The 20,013-nt window shown below is 33.2% G+C and overlaps 1 protein-coding gene across 2 annotated transcripts in view; it reads right to left on the bottom strand.

Annotated features, from left to right (window-relative positions):
* ANGPT1 (angiopoietin 1) overlaps positions 1-20,013 on the bottom strand; it is a 315,373-nt gene that overhangs the window by 54,567 nt on the left and 240,793 nt on the right. For both annotated transcript variants that reach the window (XM_074267098.1, XM_074267107.1), the window contains exon 6: positions 12,723-12,824. In XM_074267098.1, coding sequence (XP_074123199.1) covers positions 12,723-12,824 — 102 coding nt within the window. The remainder of the gene's footprint in view (positions 1-12,722; positions 12,825-20,013) is intronic.

The raw sequence follows: 20,013 nt of genomic DNA, 5'->3' as shown, positions 1-20,013 counted from the left end.
GGTTTAGATATCAGTACCATGTCTGTGTCATAGAAGGAATTTGGTAGGATTCCTTCAATCCCGATTTTTTCAAATAGTTTACATAGCATTAGAGTTAGTTGTTCTTTAAATGTTTGGTAGAATTCACATGTAAATCCATCTGGTCTTGGGGACTTTCTTAGGAAGTTGGTTAATAGCTTGTTCTATTTCTTTTTCTGAGATGGGACTATTTAGACTACTTACTTCTTCCTCTATTAATCTGGGCAAGCTATATTTTTGAAGGTATTCTTCCATTTCATTTAAGTTATCAAATTTATTGGCATAAAGTTGAGCCAAGTAGCTCCTAACTATTGTTCTAATTTCCTCTTCATTAGTGGTGAGTTCACCCTTTTCATTTTCAAGACTAACAATTTGCTTTTTCTCTTTCCTTTTTTTAATCAAGTTTACTAAGGGTTTGTCTATTTTGTTGGTTTTTTCATAGAACCAACTCTTAGTTTTATTAATTAATTCAATAGTTGTTTTACTTTCAATTTTATTAATCTCACCTTTTATTTTTAGAATTTCAAGTTTTGTGTTTGTCTGGGGGTTTTTAATTTGTTCCTTTTCTAGCAATTTTAGTTGTAAGCCCAATTTGCTGGCCCTCTCTTTCTCTATTTTATGCAAGTAAGCCTGTAGAGATATAAAACTTCCCCTTATTACTGCTTTGTCTGTATCCCACACATTTTGGTATGATGTCTCATTATTGTCATTTTCTTGGGTGAAGTTATTAATTATGTCTATGATTTGCTGTTTTACCCAATCATTCTTTAGTATAAGATTATTTAATTTCCAATTCTTTTTTGGTCTATTTTCCCCTGGCTTTTTATTAAATGTAATTTTGATTGCATTGTGGTCTGAAAAGGATGCATTTACTATTTCTACCTTACTGCATTTGATTTTGAGGTTTTTATGCCCTAGTATATGATCAATTTTTGTATAGGTTCCATGAACTGCTGAGAAGAAAGTATACTCCTTTCTGGCTCCATTTAGCTTTCGCCAAAGATCTATCATATCAAACTTTTCTAGTATTCTATTTACCTCTTTGACTTCTTTCCTATTTATTTTGTGGTTTGATTTATCTAATTCTGAGAGTGCAAGGTTGAGATCTCCCACTATTATAGTTTTGCTATCTATTTCTTCTTGCAGCTCTCTTAATTTCTCTTTTAAGAATTTAGATGCTGCACCACTTGGTGCATATATGTTTAATATTGATACTGCTTCATTATTGATGCTACCCTTTAGCAGGATATAATGCCCTTCCTTATCTCTTTTAATTAGATCAATTTTTGTTTTTGCTTGATCTGAAATGAGGATGGCAACTCCTGCTTTTTTGGTTTTGCCTGAAGCATAATAGATTCTGCTCCACCCTTTTACTTTTAGTTTGAATGTCTCACCCTGTTTCAGGTGTGTTTCCTGTAAACAACATATAGTAGGATTCTGACTTTTAATCCAGTCTGCTAACTGCTTCCTCTTTATGAGGGAGTTTACCCCATTCACATTTATGTTTAGAATGACTAATTCTATATTGCTTGCCATCCTGTTAACCCCTAGTTATGCTTTTCCCCTTTCCTTCCCTCTTACCCCCCTACCCAGCATTAAACTTGTGAACACCACTTGCTTTTCACAGCCCTCCCTTTTTAGGATCCCTCCCCCACCTTAAAGTTCCTCCCCTTATTTTACCCCTTTTCCTCACAATTTCTGTATTCCCTTCCCCTTAGCTTACTCCTTCCCTTTCACTTTTCAATGAAGTGGAAGAAGTTTCACCATAAATCGAATATGTCTATTGATACACGCTATGTTCATCTCCCTCCTTTCTTTCTCTCAGATATAATAGGTTACCTTTGCCTCTTCATGAGATGTAGTACCACCACTTTACAGTTTTTTATGATATAATCTCCTTTCCACCTCTAGTTTCTAAGACAAATTGTACATATGTTCTTTACATATTTTTTTGACAGAAGTATAGTTCTCAAGATTTCTTTTTACCTTTTTAGAAATCTCTTGTGTTCTGTATTTGAAGATCAAACCTTTTATGTAGGTCTGGTTTTTTCATCAAAAATAGATGGAATTCATTTATTTCGTTAAATGTCCATCTTCTTCCCTGGAAAACGATGCTCATTCTTGCTGGGTAAGTTATTCTTGGCTGCATACCAAGTCCCTTAGCCTTTCGGAATATCATGTTCCAGGCCCTTCGTTCTTTCAATGTGGACGCTGCTAGATCCTGGGTTATCCTTATTGTGGATCCTCCAAATATGAATTGATTTTTTCTAGCAGCTTCCAATATCTTTTCCTTTGTCTGATGGTTCTTGAACTTGGCCACTATATTTCTTGGAGTTTTGATTTTAGGGTCCCTTTCAGTAGGTGATCGTTGAATTTTTTCAATGTCTATTTTACCCTCCGTTTCCAAAACGTCTGGGCAGTTCTCTTTGATAATTTCCTCGAAAATAGTGTCTAAGCTCTTTTTTTCCTCACATTTTTCAGGGAGTCCGATTATTCTCAAATTGTCTCTCCTGGATCTGTTTTCCAGGTCTGTTGTCTTTCTAATAAGGTACTTGACATTCTTTTCAATTGTTTCATTTCTCTGGTTTTGCTTAACTACCTCTTGGTTTCTCCTTGAGTCATTCATTTCTACTTGTTCGAGTAATTGATTTATTTCTATACTCCAGGCCTTTTCTGGTGATCCATAGACTCTCATAAAAAAGTTGTGTATCATAGATGAGAACTCGTAGTAACCAGATATTACTGGCTCTATTAGAAAGATCTAGATTCAAACATAATCTCTGAATGGATATTATACTGAATATATGAAAAGAAACAATCTCTTAGTTCCTCAAGCAAACTCTCTAAAATTAGAAGTGACAGACCCACTGTTGTGTAGGTCTAGTGGTAATTTGGCATTATTAAAGTATTATTTTACCATTCTAGATCTAGTAAATGAGAATTTTCACACATCTAAATTAATAGTTCTACAATAAAAAGGAAGAAAAAAAGAGAACCACCTACTATGCCTTACTTCACTCCAGATCCAAACCACCCTGAAATTATTGTTAGCTTATATCTGAAATGAGAGACAAGGAGAGAGCCAGAGTGAGAGTGAGAAAGTGAGAGCAAGAGATATAATCAGTGCATTGAGAGAACAGGAAATATGTATCGAATATTTCCTTCACATTTCCTACCCTATGGGTTAATAGATAAATTATGTTTTGATTTCATTTTTAGGAACCCTTATATATGTTTTTCATTATATAAAGTCTTTTGTCCACTCTGAATATGTTAGATATGTTGATGCTTACAATCAAAAATTAGGAAATATAAAATGCATTTTCATGAAATTATTTTGGCTCATGATTCAGAATTTTGCAATAGATGGCTCTGGGTAATTGTGTCATTTATTTCAAAATGTTTTTAAGTTCCCTAGGGAGATTAGATACTCCTTTACTTTTTAGTATATCTCCTTTGGGCACCTAGCACAGAACTATGTATATATCCAGTGTCCAATAAATGAAGAAAAGAAGTGAAAAGAGAAAAAAAGAGGAGAGAAGAAGAGAGAAGAGAACAGAAAAGAGAAAATATGAAAGAGGGAAAAAAGAGAGGAGACAAGATAAGAGGAAAAGAGAAAAGAAGACAGGAGATGAAAGAAAAAAAGAAACAAAGAAGAGGAGAGAACAAAATGCAAAAGAGTAGAGAAACAAAAGATTATGAAAAGAAATGAAAGAAAAAATAGAGAAGCTAGAGAAATTAGAAAGGAGGGAGGGAGAGAAGGTGAGAAGGAAGGAAGGAAGGAAAGAAAGAAGGAAAGGAAGTAAGGACAGAAAGGAAAAAATATCAGACAATCATGTTAGTAAATAAGATCTGTGGATATTATGCCATTATACTATAATGATGCTGTTCAGTTATCTGTTATACTGATATGAAAAGGTTTATTACTATAATTCAAACACTATATTTATTGTAGATGGCAAATTAACATTTAAGATCATTTTGCCTCAAATTACAATCAAAGTAAAAATGATGGAATTTTGCTAAAAACAAATACTAGTTTAAAAATCAACAATAAAACTCTAGAGACCACTTTTTACTCAAGAAATGTATTAATAGGAAAGGGAAAAATCACTTTTCATTAGCTTTGCCAAAACCTGGAGGACTATTCAATTTGCTTCATGTTGTTCCAAGTTCATAAAACAATTATCTCTGTTACTTTATTTATTTTGCCTGATAATGCTCATAGGAAGTGTTGACTTTTTATAGATGAATTGAAACCAGACACACTTGGTATATCCTATGGGGTTCATCTTCTGTAAGATAAATAACTACATAAAACATCTAATAAGTTGGTCTGTTATAGAACTTTGTCTTTCCAGAGGCCACAAAGTAAAATTAGGCAGTTTCCCTTTCCCAATGCTTAGGAGATCAGCATAGGTGTCTGAAAATTTAGAGAAAAGCTCAAAATACTTTTTTAAAAATTTAAATACTTCAAAGTATGCTTAATATTCCCCTCATTTATCAATAGCTTCCCTGCTTAGTTGCAAATAGGCTTTAATTTCTACAATTAAAACAACAAAAAAAAATAACAACCTCTAACTACACAGAACTTGGATTTTAATATTAAAGTTTGTTGTCAATAAGAAACACTATGCAAATAGGTTTATTTGTATTTTTATTTATCTTCTTCATAGTGCTGAAATCAACGCCAGGTAGTAAATTAGAGCCTTGTGGTATGATTATCACAGAATTCACAGAGTGGAAAGAGTCCTCCATGGGTTTATCTATTCCAACTCCTACCTGAGCTTGAAATCCTTTTAGAATATTTCTGAAACCAATAGATATTCAAACTGCTTCAAGACTTCCAGTAATATTGAAGACAGTTTCCATTTTTCAAATAATCAGGAAGAATTTCTTTGCATCAAGCCAAAATCTGCTTCCATTCAATGAAACTAGTTCTGCTCTTCTCTGGGGACAAAAAGAGCAAGGATAATCCCTTTTCAACATGGAAGCCCTTCAAATATTTATATTCATCTGTCATCTTTTCTGCTCCCAGATATCATGTTGTACAGGCTAAGTATTCCATTTCATTCAACAGAACACCTTACATAGCATGGTCTTTATCCAATCACAATCTCCTTCTCATACAGTCAATGGCAATAGTGTAAAAATTGATAGATAGGTAGGTAGATAGATAGATAGATAGATAGATAGATAGATAGATAGATAGATGATAGATGATAGATAAAGACTAAATATTTATTAATCAATTACTATGTGCCTGGCACAATTCTACTAGCAGCAATTATTACTTATACAATATACAAAATCATTATTCTTTTGGTCAGAAAAAGTTTATAACATTTCCTTAATACCCTATTAATAAAACAAGCAAGCCAGACAGACCTCTTGGCTTTGTAAATTGCAGCAGGGGTATTGACTTTAATGAATCTGAAGTGATTGAAATCTCTTCATTACAGAAACCAAGTAAAAGCAAAACTAGTGAAAGTGCCTTCTGGGCCAAGGCTAAACTTCACAATGTGAAAACTTTTAAAATGCCAATGAGAACATCTATTTTTAGTGTGTGTATTGGTAGGCTGTTTATTTCTCTGGGAGTGTGTAACTTTTATGAGAAGATCCTGATTTTAGGGCACATTAAAAGATATCTGCTGTGACCCTCACATTTTATAGTTAAGGAAAATGAATAATGTAGGGATTAAGATTCTTGACCAAAGCTACAAAAGTAGAAAGCAATAAAGTGGGGAATAAACCTAGATCCTCTGATTTCAAATCCAGTACTATGTGATTAGAAGCATTCTTCTGCTATATTGATGGCAAGCCAGGTAGTCATTGCACTTTCCCTGACAATGCATTCCATCTCCTGGAGAGTCTTGGTCAATATTAGACAATTACAAAAATAATCTCCCCAATGCATAATCATAATCATTCCTTAGTTCAGGAAGCTTCATTTGCCCCCTAATTCTTCTAGGATAAAATATAAACTCTTTAGCTTGATATTAAAAACCTTCCACAGTCTGGTTCAAGCCCACCCTTTACAGGTTAAATGTATATTTATTTCTATCAAACATTCTTCATTTCAGCCAAACCAGCATATTTGTCATTATCTGATCTTAACCTGACATCTCTTACCTCTTTGCCTTTGTACAGGTTTTCATGTCTAGAATTCAATTCCTCTTCAGAGTTGCCTCTTCCAATCCCTGGCTTCTATCAAGGTTTAGTTGAGAAATCATCTCTCATAGGAAATATTTCTTCATTGCTTTTGTTGTTAATATTTTCTCCAATTAGTTCCATTTATCCTGAATCTAATTACTTGCTTACAAGTTATTTACTTTTGAAAAAAAGAGTACTTTTTCACTTTGTCTTTTGATCTCCTGAACCTACTACTGATTAATACTTAATAAAAGCGTGTTGAATTGGACTGAATTGAGATAAAAATATTCTGTAGATCCTTTTTTAAAAATTGAAATTGGAAGTTTTTTTTCCTCAAAGAAACCTCAAGAACAGACAATAAATTTTTTCAATCAAGAGAAGTTGGTAAGACTGACATTGAAAATTACTATGTTTCTAGGCTGAGCTAATATGACAAAAATGACAATTCTACCTAAATTAATTTACTTATTCAGTGCCATACTAATCAAACCACCAAGAAATTACGTTATAGAGCTACAAAAAAAAAATAACAAAATTCATTTGGAAGAGAAAAATGTCAAGAATTTCAAGGGAATTAATGAAAAAAAAATGCAAATGAAGGTGGCCTAACTGTACCAGACCTAAAACTATATTCTACAGCAGCTCTGATCAAAACTATTTAGTACTGGTTAAGAAATAGAATAGTTGATGAGTGAAATATGTTAGGTTCACAAGACACAATGGCCAATGATTATAGTAATCTAATGTTTGATAAACCCAGACTTCAGCTTCTGGACAAAAATTGTTGGGAAAATTAGAAAACAATATAGCAGAAATTAGGCATTGACCTACATATAAGACTCTATAAGGTACCTACCTAACAAGATAAGGTAGAAATGGGTTCATGATTTAGATGTAAAGGGTAATACTATAAGCAAACTGGGAGAATAAAGAATAGTCTATCTCTCAGATCTGAGGGGAAAAAAAAGAAATTTATAACCAGAGAAGAAATAGAAACCATTATGCAATGAAAAATGGATGATTTTGAATGTTAATTTTAAAAGTTTTGCACAAACAAAACCAATACAGGCAAGATTAGAAGGGGAGCAGAAAACTGGGGGAAATTTTTTACATCTAGAGTACAGTTCTGATAAAATTCTGATAAAGGCCTCATTCCTAAAATATATAGAGAATTGACTCAAATTTAGAATAGAAGTTATTTTCCAATTGATAAATGGCCAGAGGATATGATAAAAAAAATTAAAGCCATTTCTAATCATATGAAAAAAAAATGCTCAAAACCACTATTGATCAGAGAAATGCAAACTAGGACAACTCTGAGGTACCACTAGACACCTTTCAGATTGGCTAAGATAATAATAAATTTTGGAAGGTGTGTGGGAAAACTGTGACACTAATACTTTGTTGGTGGAATTGTGAACTTATCCAACCATTCTGGAGAGCAATATGCAACTATGCCCAAAGGGCTATCAAAATGGGAATACCCTTTGATGCAGCAGTGGCTCTACTGGGATTGTATCCCAAAGAGATTGTTAAAAAAAAAAATGGAAAAGGACCACATCTGCAAAAATGTTTGCAGCAGCCCTTTTTTTAGTGGCAAGGAACTAGAAACTGAGTGGATGTTCATCGGTTAGAGGATGGCTGAATAAGTTATGATATATAAATGTAATGGTTTATTGTTCTATAAGAAATGATCAGCATGATGATTTCAAAAAGTCTTTTAAATGGAGAGTCTTTCATGAATTGATGCTAAGTGAAGTGAGTAGAACCAAGAGAACATTGTACACAGCAAGATTATATGATGATCAACTGTGAGAGACTAGGATATTTTAAACAATGAGGTAATTCAGGACAATGCCAATAGATTTGTGATGGAGAGAGCCATTTGCATCCAAGAAAAGGACCATGAGGACTGAACATGGATCACAACATAGCATTTTTACCTTTTTGTTGTTTTCTTGGTTTTATTTTTGTTTCTCATTTTTTTCCTTTTTTTGATCTAATTTTTATTGTGCAGCATGATAAATGTGGAAATATTTTTTATAGAATTGAACCCATTTAACCTATTTTGGATTACTTGTCAAAAGGAGGGAGGTTGGGGGAAGGGAGGGAGAAAAATTTGGAACACAAGGTTTTGTGAGGCTAAATGTTGAAAATTATCTCCACGTGTATTTTGAAAATAAAAAGGCTATTGCTAGATATTTTTTAAAGAACAGAAAATTATTACATTTCTTTTAGGCAAAAGATCAATGCTGAAGGAAGGCCATCACTGACCACTTGTTTTAGTGTGATCAATTCAAGTTAAAACAAGGCCATCAATTCTTATAATATGGCCTCGGCAATCAGAAATGTTACATTTCCTAAACATTCTGGAAATAATATATATCTGAAATACTTTACAAGTTTTAGTATATTAAAAGAAAATAACTGTATGAAAATGTTTATTATCAAACAGAAGCTGATAGCCTTAAAAGGCTAAGACTCCAGTATAACTTAAACAACATTCCAATAATGAAAAATCATTTCCTAAAAATTAAGATTTTTGGTAAATACTTAAAAGATAAAGATCAATTCCATGCTTTACATGTCACTCTTCTTTTAAATGTCTAGTTTGCCAAGACATTTAATATGATATGGTGTATAATTCTCTGCTTTGGAATATCACCAATATTAAAAATTATTTGTCTTAACAATGAGAAAAACAGTTATAGGAATGTTATCCCCTCTCTCTCCCATTTGTGGAATGTTATCACTGTACTTTGATTCTAATCAGATTCACATATACATCTGAACAGGTATCTCTGAATTTTAGAGATCTTGATATCTCTACATCTACATTTGACATCTATGCATTTCTTACTCTCCATCCTTCAAAATCTAACTTAATAGAACATGAAAATTTGTGCTAATGATGAAAGTTCAAAAACCTTACATAGCTCATAAATGGATATTAAATGCTGAAGGAACAGAGCCACAACAAAAGTGAGGAATATTTTTAAGAGGGATATGTATAAGAAGAGAGAGTGAAAACAAGTTTTGATCAAATAAGGAAAATTATGTCTGAAACATCTGTATTTTAGTGTTTCTGTTGGTATGCATGTATATGTGTGTGTGTGTATATGTGTTATTATTATTACTAGGTGCTAAGTCACTGGAATGAATGGAGACAATTGATTTGATCCTACAAGGAGATGTTATGGGCCAGAACTTGAAACAAGGTACTGAGTGAAATTGAGGAGACAATGATTAAATCTAATTTAGCATTGATTTAATCCTATAACAAATAATGGTGATGAAATGATTGGTGTATGCTCAGTGTACAACATATAAGCAAGGAGCTCCCACAAGCCCACAGAAGCTCACAATCCCACTCTTGGAGGTGGAGTTTGATTCATTCCCTTCCTGCTCTCTGGAGGCTTTGGATTCAGAGAGAGCTAGACACTGAAGTTGGCTGGAGATATTCTGATAGGAAAAGATTCAAGACTTTGAAGGACACAATATAACTCCTGGCTTCGTTGTTAAAGAGGTAAAGTAGAATTTCAGCCAAATAGGGCAAATTTTTTAGAAAACAACCTTCTGTTTCTGTTCAAGGAAAATGTTTAGAGAGCATTGTCAAGGTTGTGAAAAGCTAAGGATTGATTATAATTTTTGAGGAGATCACTGAACTTTTAAAAACTGTGCAGGTCATATGTCCTTGTTTTTCTATGGAAAAAGAATTGGCTATAGAGGAATGGAAATTAGTAGGAGAGGAATTTTGTCAATACTACAACAAAAATGGACCTAACTTAATTTCCAAAGATACACTTACCACATACAATTTAATTCAACTGGCTTTAGGAAATTATATAAGCTATAGAATAAGGAAAAAGAAGAAAGAACAAAAAGGGGAGGATCCAACTAAACTACGTGAAAAGGATGAATCAGATAACAATGGAGTTAAGTACAATTCTGAGCAACAGGAGCATTTTTCATCTCCTCCCTCAATTAACCCTTCATGAGTGGAAGGAGAAGGAAGAGGGGAAGAGACAGAAACACAAACAGAATCACCTGTGAAGCAGCCTATGACTAGATTAGAAAAAACATTGATTAAAGCTAAGAGAGAAGGTCAGGATGTAAGTGATTTTATAGCTGCATATGCTGTGATTGAAGAATTTGACTCTTCAGGTCAAAAAAAAAAGATGAAATACTCCTTTTGATTTGGATAAAATTAAGGATTTGAAAAAAAGGTTGCACTACATCCTCTTATGTTAAAATGCTACTAGATAATTTGGCTTATGAAATCCTAACCCCTAATGATTGGAAATCCATAGCAAGTACATGTTTAGAACCTGGAAAAAACTTGTTGTGGCTTTTGGAGTATCATGAATTATGTAGGATTCAAGTCAGACACAATAGGGAAACAAGAATTAACACACAATTCACTTTTGAGCAATTAGCTGGTGAAGGTCACTATGGAGAGGATTCAGAACAGATTGATTATCACATAACAGTGTATGAGCAAATTTCTAAGGCTGCAATTAAAGCTTGGGGTTCCCTCCCCAAACAGAAAGATCGAAGGGAGGCTTTCACTAAAATAGAGCAAAGTCCCAATGAATCTTTTGTGGATTTTGTAGGACGTCTGCAAACCACTGTCAAAAGAACTACTGAAGAAAATGCAGCTACAGAAATAATGACCAGACATTTGTCTATGGAAAGTGCCAATGAGGTTTGCAAAAGAATTATATGGGGACTACACAAAGATGCTTCTTGAGAGGAGATCATAAGATGCTATGCTACAGTGGGCACCAATGCTTATTATACCCAGACTATGACGAACATGGAAAGACAGGGTCCCTCCTGGCAAGGGACTTCTAGAGAAACTTGTCAATATTTTCAATGTGGAAAAGGTGGACATCTAAGAGCTCAATGTAGATATGGAGATAGAGTGAGAAGATAGGGTGAGAGAAGACCTAAAACTCCTTGTCCAAAATGCCACACGGGTTTCCAATGGGAACTTGTCTCTGCTGTTGTAAACCAGCACTTTTGTCCATTTACATTGGTAATATGCTATTTCTCACTTCTTAAAATTTCTAAAACACAGATGTGTTGTGATCATTTCTATTTCATTACTCTAGAATATTTTTTTTCCTAAAAATGAGACTGGAAACAGTTTCAAGTACTTAGTCCTTTTTTGAGTATTATCTCAGATAAATCTAGTACCCAGTTTGACTTAATTATGTTTGTTCTAATATTACTCATTTGAAACTCATTTTTCATAGTAGATACAAAATAAGAATAATTTTCCTAATACACAGCTATGATGCCATCAAAGTTCCCATTGTCCTTCTTTCCCTAAGAAAACTCATATCTTGTCATTCATATTCAAGAGCCTCTAAAACCTCAGGCAACAAAACATATTTCTTGAGCCTTCTTTGTACTTCAAACCATGAAATCACAAAAAATCAATTTAGAAGCCAAATAGTCCAATATATACTTTAAAATATATACCCTTTACATCACACACAAGTGGTCATCTAGCCTTTGTTTGAAGAATATCTAGTTCTCAAGCAGTTTATTCTATCAACAATTCTATGAATAATCTACAAATCTTTGACTTATTTAAAAATGAATCATAATTTTCAACTCACATTTGCCTTTTGCTATCATAGATTCTTAAAGTTAAGAGAATACAATAGTCATCTCTCTGCACCATCCTCCCTGAGCCCAATTTAATATTCATCTCAATAAATATATAAAAGCATAGTTGACTTGTTTTGAAAAATCTTATCACATTCTTCATGGAATTTCTCCATTTCACTATCTTGGTACAAAACAACAATTATATTCATGGTAGTCATTTTGCTTATGTTCAGTCATGAGCAATGCAATGAGATTGTATGTGTTTCACTCTAAATTCCTTAAAGCTACTAGGAAAAAAAAAATAACTCAAAATACTTCTATTGATGGTAAATGAACACCATTATCATCTATACATAAGCACAAAGATGAAGCAAACTAATATGGGTGTAATACCATTCCCATTCCTAAGCATGATCTATTGCCAAAAGTGTCCCCTATACAAGAAGGGATAAAATTTTAACCTGACAATTCCACATACATATATTAAGCATTTACTATAATTTATAATTACTATGCAAGGCCCTAGACATTCAGAGAGTATTTTTAAATAGTCTCTGCTGCTTTCAAGAGGTTTACAAATTAATAGCAAGATAAACTTTGTATATGATAGAAATTAAAAGATTTTTGATTATTAAAAGAGGCTCAGTCTATGATGATTAGAAGTCTAAATGCAGTCAACATTCTACTAACAGGCTTAATATTCCATCTTACTCAGAGATTGTTTCACATTATGCATATATGAAACTTTGTGTTATATTTGAGGGAAATGTCACTATCATAAATTTATCCTGCTACAAAGTTTCTACAAAGTTGACTTAAAATAATGGGGGATATATTATTATTATTAGATTTTGTTTTTTGAGAGTTGAATAGTGTAATACAAATAACTTGACAGTAAAACATTCCAAACTAGGATCAAGCATTTATCTTACCATTTTATATTCTTTCCAACCTCTTTGAAAATCCAGACTCCCATCTTCACGATGTTGTATTACTGTCCATCCTCCTCCTGTAAGCTCCATATTGCAAAATACCTACAAAAAATAATGGGGGAATCATTGTACGGTAGTGTTGAATCAGAATCCACAGAAGATTAAAGATTCATGGAATAGAAATTGTTTTGTAGTGCAAATCATCTAGTTAGGTCTCAACAATAAGTGTCATAAGGTTTGCTACTTTACTACTTACGAGTGCTGCTTGACCCTTGATATTTTATCTACTTTCCTCTGGCTTTAGTATTCTTATTTATAACACGAATGTGTTGGATGAAACAATCATAGAATTATTGTTTCCTTTCAGTTCTTAGCTATGGGATTCTATGACAAAGCCTTGATTTGATTTTCTTATTGAATACACCAGATGTGACCAATTGCACAGGGCATTTAATATCAAGACTGGTCAAAGTAATGCTAAATTAACTAAATGAATAGTAGAATTGAAAGTCTTAAATAAACATGAGATTATGAGACAAGAAAAAATGAACATAAAATCATTGGATTTTAGAGATGGGAGCGACTTTAGACTTAATTCAACTCTTCCATTTTAAAGATGAAGGAATTCAGACCTAGAAATATTAATCAACATGCCCAAGCTCACACAGTAAGTATCAGAAGAAGATTAAAACTCATCTGATGAGTTATGAGATATACTTTATAGTATACCATTCTATTAATCTTATCTATAATGAATATCTATATTATATAATATATTACATATTTATTAATAATGTATAATAATTTAAAACTTATATATTTGTATATGTATATATGTATGTATGCATGTATGTATATATACATGTATACACACAGAGAAAATATTTTTTTAAATTTCCTCTATTAAAGTTTTGAAATTACACGCTAGAATGAGAATAAGTCAAAATATAGTTGTTGTTCTGATCCATTAAACACCATTAGAAACCAATTTGGCACATTGGATGTTTTATTTCCAAACAGAGGAGGGAGGAATATGACCTGTTATGGTCCTTTTGACAGGGTCACACTTTCTTTCCTATGTGGAAAAGCTATTCTAACCTTCCACACACTTGTGTGTGCTTCAATTGTTCTAAAGGCCACAGTATTTATTCATAAGTTGATGTATTTCCCCCCAGAGTCTTAGAGAGAAGGAAAACATATGTAGCACATAATGGTCTTTGGAGAGCAATCTTTGTTTTCAGAGTGCATACAGCCGCTTGATAATTCAAGACCATCTATGGGGATGATAATTCCCTTGCTTTGCTGAATCAGCAAACTACTGGAACATTTCTGTGGCTGGCTAAAGGTGTGGGTGTGAAGCAATAGCAGTAGTTTGTGTGGACACACAGAATGCAAAGTTTCAATTCAGGGAAAAACCTCAAACTTTTCCCTAAGGCAATGAGTGGGGACCAAAAGAGGGGCAGGGCCCTCAAGTAAAACTGCCAATGTATTTACTGTGAAAGGGATGATTGATTTCTAGAGCTATAGAAAGTCTTTAGATATCATCAGTTCTAACCCTTTTATTCTAAAGGTAAAGGAGATTAAAAAAAATATAGAGAGAGAGCAAAGGGCAGTTAGGGGGCACATTGAATAGAGCACTGGGAAGACTCATCATTGTGAATTCAAATCTGGGCTGAAATATTTATTAGCCATATGACCCTGGGCAAGTCACTTAACTATCTCACTTCCTAATCTGTAAAATGAACTGGAGAAGGACATGATAGATTACTCCAGTATCTTTTCCAAGAAAACCCCAAATGGAGTCAGAAAGAGTCTTGCATGACTGAAACAACTAAACAAACAATAGCAAAGAGAATAGAAACTAGATTTAGAGTCAGGAGGAGCTGGATTCAGATCTCATCTCTGTTATTTATTGACTGTTAGGATTCTTACAAGGTGCTAAGTCAGTTATCTAATTTAGCATGGTACTTAACAGTTCTCTAATTCACTAATGTACTTAGTATTTTTAGAGTCCTACAAGATTCCCACTTTTAAGAGAGAATATATAAGCTAGGAGCCTCAACCAGGATTGACTCCAGAATATTCAGAAGCCAGAGGAGGCAGTTGGACAGACTGAAGGAAGACAGAGAAGTGGTGGCAGGCTGTCCTATGGAGAACACTGAAACCAAGATTCAGAAGGCCTCCAGAAAACTAGCTGAGCCCCAAGTGAAGGAGATAAGATTTGAAGAGACAATAAAGGATTTGGACTTTAACTCCTGGCTGCATTTGAGGAGATTACGTTGAACTGAAACTAAGGCTGCCTCCAGAAGCCCCCTAAGAAATCTGCTCCCAGAGGACATTACAATTTAGAGAAGTACATTACAACTGACTAACTCTGTAAGCCCAGAGAAGTCCTCTTATACCCTTGTACTTCAGGTTCTTTACTGATATAATGAGGAAGTGGAACTAGGGGCTTCTAAGGTCCCTTTTCTCTCTAAATCTATGGTCATATAAGGGTCATACAAGTAACTTGACCTGCCTGGTATCATGCAGAAAACTAGTGGTAAAAAATGGCGGCAGAACCTTCCTTCTTCCTTTCCCTACTTTTCTTTCTTTCTTTCTTTCTTTCTTTCTTTCTTTCTTTCTTTCTTTCTTTCTTTCTTTCTTTCTTTCTTTCTTTCTTTCTTTCTTTCTTTCTTTCTTTCTTTCTTTCTTTCTTTCTTTCTTTCTTTCTTTCTTTCTTTCTTTCTTTCTTTCTTTCTTTCTTTCTTTCTTTCTTTCTTTCTTTCTTTCTTTCCTTCCTTCTTTCTTTCTTTCTTTCCTTCCTTCCTTCCTTCCTTCCTTCCTTCCTTCCTTCCTTCCTTCCTTCCTTCCTTCCTTCCTTCCTTCCTTCCTTCCTTCCTTCCTTCCTTCCTTCCTTCCTTCCTTCCTTCCTTTCTGTCTTCCATTCCAGTTTCTGTAACTTATGTTTTAGGAAAATTGGAATAGTTTGCTATTTCCCAATTATTCTGTCCCATGACAAATTATCATTGTGAAATATGCAGTCACTTCACCTCACAGATCATGGATCTGGATTGATGAAAATATCTTAGTTTCACTGGGTATTTGAACTATAATATAAGGAATGTTTTTTTAAAATGCAGAGGAACAAATGAAATGCTCTGTTTTGTGCTTAACTTTTTTAAATAACTGAAAATTCAAGGATAGATTCCTTTTCAAAGAGATGTAATTTTTTCTAAAAATGTATATGGAAGCAGGGATGGAATTGAGTGCTGCCAATGTATCTGTCTTTGAAATTCAATCTTTTTTGGATTAATGTGTGCTTTATTTACATGACAGCAAAAGTTAGTCACATCTAGTCATTACTCCCTATAACCATGTCATAAACAAATTTGTCTAGTTTACCTCTAATAAGCATTGAACTTTCCTACTTTGGCATCTTTGTTCACACCATTGCCTCAGTTTTGCATAGTCCCTTCCTATCTAAAATTTCACCCTCTGTATACCTTCTAAAATGCAGCCTAAACAATGACATTTTCATTGATCGCTTTGACTAGGCATTTTCTGTTTCTTCTCTGAACTTTTATAACAATTTGTTTATATGACTCATATATCACTTATTTAATGTTTGCTTCTACTTCTTGATATACAGTAAGCAACAATAAATGGTTTTCATTCTATTCTATTCCATTATTATAAAGTTCATGGTTTAGTTACTCTCAGTTGATTATGATTCTTTGGGGGCAATAATCACCTCTTACTTTTTGTATTCTATAAAGTGCTTTGTACATAGAAGGTATTTAATGATTTTTTTGAATAAATTAAAATGATCCAATAATGCACACATGTAATTTTAATGACTAAAACTTTTGCTTCATTGGGATAGAATTACTGGCCAGCTTATATCTATAGTTTATATATATTTCTTTACATTCTTTTTTTTCTAAAAAATTTAAGCCATTTAACCTACTAAAATAAATGCCTTTTTATAAATTTCAAATATAAAAATATTATATTTTGAAGGGAGATGTCTTTACCCACCAGTCTAGCTGATTTAATCACAGAAACCAAGGAATAGACATGTAACAGTTTCCAAGATATCAAAGATGTTAATGTGTTAAATGAAATACTAATTTATGTCTCTACTTATCTCTTTATGAAGTGTGAAAGATGATAAAATTGTAGGGGGAATTTGGCTGAGGATTGGCTCCACATCTGTGGTCTTTTAAAATCTAATCTTGCCACTTCTGAAGACAGTGTGTCCCAAAGAAGTTTCAAGGAGTATGACCTTTGACAGCAAAGAAAGCTTAAAGAAAGAAATTTCCGGGGTAGTCTAGAGTAGAATAAATAAATAATAAATTGGACCTTGGAAACAAAAATGAGCCATTTGCCCAGCAGAGATGCTGGGGGGAATATATAGTTATTACAAAAATAAGAAAGGATACATTTACTACTAAAGAAATGATTTGTTTTGATCATATATTTTTCTATGTATGTTTTTCACTACAAATAGTCAGGTTGTACCCATTTTTCCCAACATTATGCTGGCTTAGGAATTGCTTTTGCTTTAAGATAATTATCTCTACTAGACAGGTTTTAAAGGTAAGTATTTTAGTAGGCAAATAATGAGCTTTAGTTTTAGGACGAAGTACTATAAAGCAAACGTTGAACTCTGATATATGAGTAGTCCTTTTGGAGAAGTAACCACAGATTTGAAATACATAAAGATTGGGAGGCAGAACCCAGAGAGGGTATTACAATTTATAATATCATAGAACATGAAAAACATATTTATGTAAATCTGGAATGAGATTTAACTTTCCATTATTCCTGTGACATGTGTAGCTAATGCACTCTTAAAATTCACAATGTGATTGACCTATTTGCTTTATGTCTATCTTATGGTATGTATTAATGGGATTTATTGAGCACCAGTTATGTGAAAACTATGGATAAATGGTTCAGAAAATAAAATCAAAGGATTTTTGAAGATGAGTATATCATAGATCTACAAGGCTATAAAAAATGTTGTAAACAATGACATTTGGACCTTTAATCAGTGGAATTCACAGAGTATGAAGAAACATTAGCAGACCTATAATCCAAACAATCTATTATCAAGAATCTCTCTTACAAGTAGTTATCTAACCACCAACCTACTTCCACTAGGTATGAATCTAATCCACATGAAACAGGTTATTCTATTTGGGGGCAGCTCTAGTAATTTAGGAAGTTCTTCTGTCTATTTAACTAAACACTGAGTCTTTATTAACATCTCTCCATTGATCTTAGTTCTTTCCTTTGAGGTCACACAAAATAAATCTAATCTATGTCAGTTTTTTCAAATCCATAATTACTGCTTTCATAAACTCTACTACAGATATCCTAGAGTATTCCCATATTCTCCAGGCTACATAGTACTAGTTATTTCAACCTCTTTTTAGTATAAGTCTAAGATCCTAAATCAACCATACCCATTTCTCAAGTTCATCAATGCTTTTTCCTGAAACATGGCACCCAGAATTGAGCATTGTATTTCAGATGTAGCCTGAAAAGAGCAAAACATAATGGGACTATAAGTTAACTTATCTTGGTTACCATATCTCTTTTTTTCAGTATGAAATCTAACTAGCTTTTTGGTTCTTGTAGTTCTATATTGACTCATAGAAAAAATTGCAATTTATTACAACTCTCAGATTTTGGTCTGATGGGTAGGATTTATTTGGTGGAAGCAAAAGTGACACAACATGAACAAATATGCATATAAAGAATGATCAGGGATTTTATTTTTGATGTGAACAGTAAGATTAGTTCGCTTAAACATAGGGCTCGTGGAGGGAAATTGAGATAATGTGAGAATGATGCCAAGGATTCATCAAATCCAGTTCGCCCTTGATTCTCAAGACAAGGAATTTGACATTTGTCCTGCAGGCAATTAAAAATCACATTAAGTTTTGGGGCAGATAATAACATAATCAGAATAACATTTTAGAAAGATGAATCTGGAAACAGAGTGTAATACAGAAAGAATTAGGAGATATTTAGGTGAAGGAGGCTATTTAATAATCCAAGTAAGAAGTCACAAGAACATAGACACGGGCAGTAGTAGTGGAAATTGAAAGAAAAGGACAAATATGAGATTTAAAAAGCAGAAACCAATAAGTTTAGGTGATAAGTAAAGATGGTAAATGAAAGTCAAAATAGTGATGGTTTCATGGCATTGAACCTTAATAACTATGAGAATTGATAGAAATAGAGAAAATAATAATGAAAAAAGATGATCGTTTCACTTGGACATGTTGGTTTTGGGGTGAAAGAAAGAAATTCAAATGAAAATGGCTCAGTATAATGTTAAAGATGGGCCACTGTGCTACAGATTTATAGGTGTAGAGTTGAATTTCAGATTTGGAAGATTATATCAAAGAGGCTTTAGTGTCTAAGTATACATACACACATACATATACATACACACACACAGAGATCATACTTTAGAAGTGATAATATAGAGTTACCTATAAGCCTCCAATGGGAAGAAGACAAACTTTTTCAATAAAAACCAAAAAAGAAAGGTAAGGGGAAAATCAGGATAGTGTAGAATCAGGAAAGTCAAAAGGGCAAAAGGTTAATGGTGTCAACTTCCATAGACAGATCAAGAAGGAAGCCTTACTGTTAAGTGTAAAAATAAAGGCAAAAAATTAAAAACAAAATAAAAAAAGAAAACCCAGCAATGTCCTTCTCCCCCAATACTCCTTATTCTGAAGAAGGTCAAAAGTCTAATGGGAGATACAACATGCAAATAACTACATACAAATAAATTATATACAGAATAAATTGAGAATATTTCCAGAGGCAAGATCCCAAGATTAGGAAAGACTGAAAAGGCTTCCTATAAAAAATAAGGAAAAATGGAGAGAACATGTAGATCATTCATTTGAGAAATTTGGGAAAGAAAAAAAAAAAAGAAACTAAATAGTATTTACAGGGTAGCATGATCTTTCTAGACAGAGGAAACCTGGCTAAACTCTTGTGATGTAATTAATTCTTCTTTCCCTTCCACATTTTACTGTGGATTGACTTTCTTCCAATATGAGGTTTGATTTTCCATGCTTTTCCAAATCTATCTTAGAAACTTTGTGATTTTGACACACTTTGCCAAATTTTGCTTTATAAGTAGTGAGGCAAGGTAGCCTCTAATTTCCTGGGGGAAAGAGTTAATTCTATCTACAAGTGATTCTTGCCTAGACTGGGTGGAGTAAATTGAATTGTGATATTATTGTTTAATATCTAGTGGCTATATTTTCTTAAGTTCAAA

Source organism: Sminthopsis crassicaudata, chromosome 1, assembly GCF_048593235.1.
Source record: "Sminthopsis crassicaudata isolate SCR6 chromosome 1, ASM4859323v1, whole genome shotgun sequence".
Taxonomy (NCBI): Eukaryota; Metazoa; Chordata; class Mammalia; order Dasyuromorphia; family Dasyuridae; genus Sminthopsis; species Sminthopsis crassicaudata.
The sequence above is the reverse complement of the archived record's forward strand: the minus strand, read 5'-3'. Positions and strand labels throughout refer to the sequence as shown.